This window comes from Dendrobium catenatum, unplaced genomic scaffold (assembly GCF_001605985.2).
Source record: "Dendrobium catenatum unplaced genomic scaffold, ASM160598v2 original_scaffold_61322, whole genome shotgun sequence".
NCBI lineage: Eukaryota > Viridiplantae > Streptophyta > Magnoliopsida > Asparagales > Orchidaceae > Dendrobium > Dendrobium catenatum.
In genome coordinates this window covers 1,053,640-1,062,470 of record NW_021379772.1, presented here as the reverse complement: position 1 = coordinate 1,062,470, position 8,831 = coordinate 1,053,640, and the positions used below count along the sequence as shown (strand labels likewise).

General features: G+C 38.0%; 1 protein-coding gene across 2 annotated transcripts in view; it reads left to right on the top strand.

The window, feature by feature from the left end:
- Window positions 1-8,602, top strand: part of LOC110112925 (protein SCAR2) — a 26,070-nt gene extending 17,468 nt beyond the window's left edge. Inside the window, exons 2-10 of one of the 2 annotated variants that reach the window (XM_020845309.2) lie at window positions 2,083-2,246; window positions 2,336-2,459; window positions 2,568-2,694; window positions 2,923-2,987; window positions 3,079-6,836; window positions 6,912-7,513; window positions 7,688-7,774; window positions 7,853-7,957; window positions 8,034-8,602. In XM_020845309.2, coding sequence (XP_020700968.1) covers window positions 2,083-2,246; window positions 2,336-2,459; window positions 2,568-2,694; window positions 2,923-2,987; window positions 3,079-6,836; window positions 6,912-7,513; window positions 7,688-7,774; window positions 7,853-7,957; window positions 8,034-8,084 — 5,083 coding nt within the window. In that variant the 3' untranslated portion in view covers window positions 8,085-8,602. Of the gene's footprint in view, window positions 1-2,082; window positions 2,247-2,335; window positions 2,460-2,567; window positions 2,695-2,922; window positions 2,988-3,078; window positions 7,514-7,687; window positions 7,775-7,852; window positions 7,958-8,033 lie in introns of both variants that reach the window. The other variant, XM_020845308.2, reaches the window with a different exon arrangement.
- Window positions 8,603-8,831: the final 229 nt, after the last annotated feature.

The window sequence follows — 8,831 nt, the reverse complement described above, 5'->3', positions numbered from 1 at the left end:
TTGATTCAGACTTTGGTTAGGAACTACTTGAAATCAAATATTTCCTATCAAATTGGTATCAGAGCATCATCTTGAGACCATCGGCGGCTGAAATTAAGAAATTTCAACAAGGAAACCTCTTCCGCAAGGGAAATTCTCGGTTTACCGTGGAAGAGAATGGCCGGACGAAAAGTAGAAGTTCTGGAGGGTGAAATCGCCAACTGAAGACCGATTTGGAAGAAAGAACCGTTGATTTCAAAATCAATTAGCGTCCATCCATGAAAAGATGGATGGAAGGTTCACGACATTAGAAGAAATGATTAGAAGATGTTTGAGGCAAACCAAACCCGACGACAGCAGAAGCAAGGGAGCACTAGCGACAATGGAGAAACGGAACCCGAACCCATTGAGGGGAGGGAGACTACCGAAGTGGAGATCCTTGATGGAATGACAGATGCCTCCGCTAGAACCACTTTCTAGGAGGAGATGAGCATGGCTATGAAAGAAGGGGTGCTGAATTTTTGGGAGAAGGGATGAGTTTTACCGTCGAGTGCTGAGGAGGAGAGACGGAGGAAGAGTATGAGGAAGGGCAGGGGTAATGATCGGTGGAGGAAGTTCATGACCACTGGGAGCTTTTCCCCCTCGGGAATGGGAGGTCATGGAGGAGCGAGGGAAACTGGGAAGACCCAGGTGAGGATTGAAGATGCCCATCTTTGAGGGCGAGGACGCCATGGCTGGATCTACAAGTGGAGAGTACTTTGCGATCAATGGGTTACCGAGGAGGAGAATTAACAGCAAGTAGCAATTCGTGATAACTCCTGCTGTTTACAACAGGAAAATAGTAAAATCTGGACCAAAACAGAGAAAACCGGAGAGAAAAATGGAGAAAAACTCGCCCAAACAATTGTACTTTACTAGTAGATGAAAGAAAACTTGCAAAGATACAAAGATCCTCTATTCGAGAGGAGGATCGCACTCTCCCAATCTCTAGAATCCGTTCTAGAGCCCAAGCCTCCAAGAAAACCCTAATTTGCAATCAAACAAAACATAATCTCCCTTAAACTCCCTCCTCTCACTTAATACAAAATATTTCCTAATTGATTTTCCCTCCCATTGCCTAGCCGCCCAACCCAATTTGAAAATTGCATTAAGTGGGGCCCTCATGTGGGCAGGCCAGAAGATGGGAGGCGGACTGTCCGCCTCCTGTAAACCTGAACCGGCCTTTTGGCCGGTTCTGCCGGTTCCTTGTGAACCGGCTGTACATCATAAAACAACTTATAATGCATCATTTGAATTTTGAACATTTTCATTTGCCTTTGTGGGATGTAGCATGCCGTTATGTAAGAGGGCTGCATCTTTGAATACCTTATAACTGACCTTTAGTAAAATAATATGTTTTTCCTGCAAACTTGCCCTATGTAATGTTTCATAATCTGCTATCTCATCATCTGCAATCTGATTCTCCATTTTCGAGGGAATTTTAGTTTCTTATTTTTTTTACAAATGAACTAGATGATGATCTTCCTTTGGATGTTTTAATTCAGAAATGTCTAGAATTTCAGTTTTAATTCAGAAACTAGTTGATGATCTTGAGGGAATTCATAATTAAAATGAATTTTGCTCTTTGATACACTTTTCTTTCCATATTAGGTTTGTTCTATACTTACCTTATTCTTCTACAGCTCCTAAACAATTATGAAGCATAAAGCTCCTATGAAGTAACTTCTTTTTTTTTTTTTTTTTTGAAATAACTTCTTTCTCTAACTAGTGCTAAGTGCCTTATCAGACGGTTGTGTTGCATGATCTAATTTTACTTTTTTCTTTTAATCCAATGCTTTTGAAAGATTTATGTCGTTATAATTTTAAGTAAAATCTACCGTAAGAGAAGGTCTTTTTGTGCAATTTGAATTTTGTGCTGCGTAAGCATTTATCTGCATTCTTCTTAAACTGTCATCTGCTGTTAAACTTTCTTTATGTTATCTATCATATGGAGTTCTCTGTTTTTCATATATATATTTTTATGATATTTTAATGATAATTTTTCTTTTGTTATTTTAACCATAAAGGGATTTTCCCTAACTGACAGGATGGTTTTTGCTACAGGTTTGCTGCGGAGGTATTTCATAACTTACATGAAGAAGTGATGGCAACTTCTGCTAGAGGGCATAGTCTGATGCTGCGTGTTCTACAGCTGGAAGCAGATTTTCCATCAATAGAGAAAGCCATTCTCTCTGAAACTGATCATTCACATTGTGCTTACAGTGCAGGTGAAAAATCATAGCTCAAATCTGTACATATACCAATGCATGCTTTCTCACATTTACTAATCCGTTTGTTGTAATATGTAATTTCTTAGGTATCGATTGGCATGCAAATCTTAGAGTTGAACAGAATTTAGTCGTTCAAGGAGATATGCCTCGTTTTATATTAGACTCATATGAAGAATGCCGTGGTCCTCCACGGCTATTCATGCTAGACAAGTCAGTTATTCTACCATATATTTTCCTGCTACTTATTATTCTTTTTTGGAATATATATGCATTTTTTCCCTCTTTTGTTATATTATAAGTGCTTGCATGTTACTTTAGGTTTGATGTTGCTGGTGCTGGAGCATGCTTGACGAGGTACTCTAATCCTTCCTTCTTTAAGACAGCGTCAGCCTTCTCGGAGATGATGGAAGAAGCACAAAGAGAGAAGAGAGCTCGAAAACCCAAGGTAATTAGTTCATTTCTTAAGGTTGGCACATAAACTTGAACAGTTTCTCTTAATTCCTTTTTTTCTGGCCTTTTATTTGCCCATGCTATATGCTATGATCATGTTTGCAGCTATCCTAGGTTGGTGTTTATTTGAAGGTTTAATGAAATCATTGACTAGAGGTCCTGTGAATTATTTGGTTTTTGAAGTTAATAATCAACTGTACCTCTGATTTTATTTTTCTTGCAGAAGAAAGGATCTTATTGGAGAAGTGGTGAGACAACGGCGTCATTCTTTGCACCAATTATAGACTAGTAAGTTAAGTTCTTTTTTCAGTGGTGAAGCAACCATGGAACAGTCATTTTATTTTGTAAATTGATAATAGCTGTTTTTTTGTTGCTACAGCTTTCAATTTACAGCTTCTGAACCAGCGCCTGGGAAATTTCCAGCAAAGATTGTGAAGTTGAAACACAGGAAATTGAGAGTTTCAGATGTAAGCAGTAGAAAAAGCTATATGGATGGTTTTCTTAAAGAAGAATCATTTGAGCAAAATGATTCCAAAAGCTCGTTACGTGGTTGCCCCAATAATAAAATTATAGATGGGGCTCCAGAAATGGGGAAAGTTCTAAATGGCGGCGTAAATAATCCTTTACTGGTCAGACAAGAATTTTTTCCCCAGTCCCTTAAAGAAGTGACTGGAAAAGTGCAGAATCCAAAAAGAGGGGATTTTTTAGAAACTCTGTCTGTATCATCTCGTGTTTCACAAAAAGTCTATCCAAATTCTCAAAATGCTAAAGAAGCATTGTTGATGGAACTTGAAAATGAAGTAAACATCCATGCTTTTGACATTAGTTCCGATGAAATTGATATGAATCCTCCACTCCAGCAGCTAGCAGGGCAGAACAACAATTTGGCTGTTTCTGGATTCCTAACAGATGATGATCATGATAGTTACAGGTCTGATGATATTGGGAGTGAGTTGGAAAATTATGTTGACGCCTTGAACATCATAGAATCTGAAATAGAAACAGATCCTGAGAGCAGAGCTAAATCAGATCCAAGTCTCTTCAAACTTAATTCTTCAGAGACGCATTCTAATATCAATGGACAACTTGAACTGCAACCTCGATCTTGTAGATCGGGTATTGTTGGAAACTTTGATACATCAGTGAGTTTAGAAAAAATGAAGGATAGTCTGTCACAGTCAACTGTTTTGGTTGAGTTACCTGATCAACAACTTAAGGTGGGAACTATTTTTGAAGAAACTTCTAGTTTAGAAATTAACCATGGGGAAACAGGAAAAGTAGAAAGGATGAGTGAAGATATAACATTAGTTTCATCAGCCTATTTGACATCTAATGAAACGTGCTATCAGAAACAACCCAATGCTGCCATGGTTGTTCCTATAAGTAGAGAAGCTTTCACTAGTTATTGCGTAACAGATTCAGATTTAAAGACCCAACCTAATGTGGAGGAAGCACAATCACTTGCTCTTCATTCAGATGAAGCTATTTCTGGAAGTACAAAAAATGCTCCTGTAATTGATGAACACGTTGATTCCTCTTCTCCTTCTTGGCAAACAAATCATACTGTGGTTTTTCCCACATTTAAAGAACGTGCTGAGATTCCTACTGATATTTTTGAAGAAATGAATCCCGTAGAATATAGTGAAGACAGAATTTCACTAAATATAACAGATGAAGGATATATGCAGTGCGCTTCATCAGAAACTGAACATGGTATTTTACCTGAGAAGGCTCTTGCTGAATGTTCCAAAGATTTATCAACCTTGGTTGATGATGGGATAGGAAAGCCATTAGAGGTGTTGGAGCCAGATAAAAATGATTATATATCTGGAAGTTCCTTGCCAACTATACCCATGGCTTCTACTGTTCTGGAATCTCAAGATTCGTCTTATGATTTGGAGATTGATATTCAGTCAGAAGGTTTAGCCATGAAAATTTCCCCAAATTACATGGAGGGCAAATTTGAAGAAAGCAAGCAGTTAAACTCTAGCGTTCTATTCCCTGCTGGGTCAGATAAACTACATTTAGTAGGAAGTATTGACCGTGGATCTTATGGATCCACTCAAACCTCTGAAAATGTCGATGATAATTTAGCATACATATCTGATGAAAGAGATTCCCCTCATGGAAGCCGAAATAACTCAGGGACAGGTCTATTATCAGGTTATACTGAAAAAAAAATGTCTAATGATTTGATCAACACATTGGAGACATCCGAATCTCCACAAACCCAAGCAGAAAGTTCTCTTATGGAGGTTTGTTCCGTTTCTGGTAAAGATTCTTTGCACGATTCAGTGGAAAAAGACAATGAAGCCAACTCTGTTGAGAATCTATCACCAAAAAGTTCTGACTTTGCTCTTGGGATTGTTTCTTCCATTCTGAAATATGAAAGTTTTGCTAATGAAAATGGGAATATTTCTGCAACTCAGGAGGAATTTGTGCATGTCTCACCAACCATTCCATATGAGATAGAGCATTTTCCTGCTGTAGATGAGCCACAGGAATCTTCCAGCGTGGTTATGCTAAAAACCCTGCCATCTAGTTGCAGAGAAGATCCTGATGCCAATCAATTGCACCGTGAAGAATCAGAGTTGTTGGAGACAAATGGAGAAGAACGTGTTTGTGATGGATTGGAATTCGCAAATGATTCTACTAAGCTTAGTGCTCAGCATGATGTGCTGCTGCTTGGTGACAGCAAAAATAATTCAGTGACTGGGAATGGTATCACTAAAGACAGTATAAATGACCAGGTTCTAAATGTGCAAGAATCTACAAAAGTAACCACTTTTGATGTTCTGTTACAAGAAGATCCACTTTCAGAGGATGATACGCTGCATCAGCCTTATTCTGATGTCAAAGAGCCATACATTACAAGTGATTCTACATCTTTGCAGTCTGAAAACAAATCTTATTTGTTGTTTACTGAGAACGAGGAAATAGAAATGTTTTTTAATTCAGTATCGAGAAGGCCTTCATCTACTCTAGACTTGTCAAACTCATCTGAAGCTAAATTAGTTGATGTTAATGAGGTTAAATTATGCTCGAGAGAAAATGACCAACATTCTGATTCAAAATCTGAGAATGTTATCATTAAAGATGATACTGCTGATGGTGAGGTTCTTTCCCTGTTACAATCTTCAAATGTATGCAACTTTGATGTGCAGTTTCAAGAAGATCCAGTTTCTGAGGATGCTGACTTGAATCCCAATAAGCCAGTGCTTGAAAATTTGAATGGTGCAAATTCTGATTCAAAATTTAGCATTGTCACTCAAGATGGGACTGATGGAGGGATTCTATGCTCGTCAGAATCTTCAAATTTATACAGCTTTGATGTACACATTCAAGAAGATTCAGTATCTGAGGATGTTTACTTGAATCAGCGTAAACCCGAGATTCAAGAGCCATCTATTGCAAGTGACTTAACATCCTTGAATTTTGAAAACAAGTTGCTTGCACCTCTTTGTGAGAATGCAGACCAGAATGCTGTCGGTATAGTTTCAAGCTCTCAATTACAAGATCAAAATTTGTCCAACTTGACATATGTTAAGTTAAATGATCAGTATTTTGATGATATTTACATGGAAGAGAGTTTGAAATCCTCCAGAGAAGATGAGCAACATTCAGATTCAGATTCTTCCATGCAGCATTTTCAGGCTGAGGCAGAAAGTCTAGAAGTCCCATCTGAGAAAGCTTCTGTATCCCAAGCAGGTGATGAACCAACTACAGAACCTTTATATAGAGTGCTGGAGAATATTGAACCTTCTTCCATACAATTGGATGAAGTTTCCTCCGATGAACCTACTACTATCTCGTATAACTTGGAACATGAAGGGTTATTTTCAGAACCAATCCCTGAGACTTTGCTTAAGCATAAATGCATGAATGAGTTGAGCATTCCTTCATCAAAGGCGTCTGATCATGAACAAAAAGAGACACATATATCTGTTTCATTTGAAGGTGTTTCTGAATACCCTGGGAGCTCTATGGATTCTGAAGCTTTGGCTTCAGGATCTACATTTGGCATCCAGGAAACTCTCAACGCATCGACAGACGAAACGATCTGCAGCTTCCCAATACAAGAAGACATTGAAGAAACACCTCCCTTACCACCACTTCCCCCTATGCAGTGGAGAATGGGTAAACCTCAACTGGGATCTCTAATTACATTTGAACCTCAACCTGTGATGAAAATGCATATAAATCCTTTTCCAGGTTCCAGAGAAAAAATGAATCACCATGCAGGCTCCTTTGTGACACCTTTAGCTTTTGAAGAGAGTTTTCAGAATGCAGGCCTTTCCTTGTTGGCTTCATCTAAAGAAGATGAAAAGCATTCACATGGTAATATCACAATAAATGAAGAGAACCCAATCACTGATGCTCTATCGCTCAAGGATGTGATTCCCCAAGATCAGGACCTTTTGGTACTAGGCAACCCTCAGTCTATAAAAGAAAGGAGGCCAAAGCTGGTCAAGTTGTTACCAGGCTTGGAGTTGGAAAGATCACTAGAAGCCCCTGTTATTGATAGAGATGCAAATCCACCTTTTAGCTCATTCACGTTCATGCCAACTGCAGGAGATGCTATGTATCAATATGGCTATGGAGATTATCAAAATTTGTCATCACCATTTCCAGTTGCACTTCAGAGCATTCCTCACTATGCTTATCATATGTTTTTAAGGGAAGGAAGTTCATCTGCTATGTATGATATGTTACAAGATATGGAAGGTGACAAACCAAGTGAAAAACAGCATTCCATTCTAAACAGGCCCAGAGATCCTCTCATGGAGGCTGTTGCCGCTCATGATAAAAGCACGGTAATGATGATTTTCGTTTGAGATGGCTTTTTTATTGCTTCCTAAAACAGCTTTTCAGTATAAAAATTAAAATTTTTCTACTAAAAATCTATTTTAGAAAGCAGTCCCAAATGAAGCCTTATTTGACTGCTAGAAATAAAAGAATTTGATTGTGAGATTATTGCCTTCGTACAGTTGAGGAAGGTATCAGAACTTGATCGGGCATTAATGAAACCAAAGGAAGATGAAAAGAACCATTTGCTTGAGCAGATAAAAACTAAGGTCAGTTCAAATGATTATAGAAATTTCTTTTCTTGCTTTATCACAGCAGTAGCTTAATTATCATTTTTTCTTTGCTAGTCCCTCAACCTGAAGCCAGCAACTTCAAAGGCCAACATGGCCAAAGCTCCTTCAACAAACCTGAAGGTTGCTGCAATTCTAGAAAAAGCAAATGCAATCCGGCAGGTTTGTCTTAAGATATTAATGTCCTTTTTCCCTCACATTTTTTATTATATTATATCAAAATTTTAATTCTGAACAGGCTTGTGCGGGAAGTGATGAAGATGATGATGATAATTGGAATGACTCGTGAGGTGCATCATTGCTTGAAACCTTATGCTAAGATTTCTTTTGAAACGGTTTTCTTAATGCTTCTTAAAACAGTTTTTTAGTTTAAAAATTAAAATTTTTATACTAGAAAGCTGCTTTAAGAAGCAATAAAAAAATCGTTCCAAAGAAAGCCTGATTCTCCACGAAGCTGCTCATCCATCCAATGCCATCTATCAGTCAAAAGCTGATTCAGCAATTTGGCGAGCTGTTGGAGATGCTCTAGAATTTGAAGAAATCTTCCTCGAGCCTGACAAGCCAGCCAAATATTTAAAAAAGAGGTTTTTGTCTTCCTGCATATTGTATCTAGTCATGTATAATCTTGCCTTCTATCCTTCTTTTGCCAAATGTAATATCATATATAGTAAGTCTGCCTCACCACTCCAGCCAAGATAGAAATGGATCGATCTTGGTCACCGTGTAACTACAATTAATTTGTGAAATTTTGTTGTTTAGATTCCTGAAGAGGTAGAAGAAAATGTCTTAACTCTTCTTCTTGACAAATCTCAGCTTGCTGGTGCAATCAGGCAAATCCACACTGAACTCAATTGGAGATAACTAAAAAGCCAGTTAAGCTAGAATCAATCACTGTGGTTAAGCCTCAACTAGAAGCTATATTTATTATTTTTGAAGCAAATAAGGCCCAAAGGAATTCATTGTGTGCTTGCTTTGATGTACCAAAAACTTTGAAGTACATGGTTTTAGTCTTTTGATTTTTTTTTTGACAGATTCT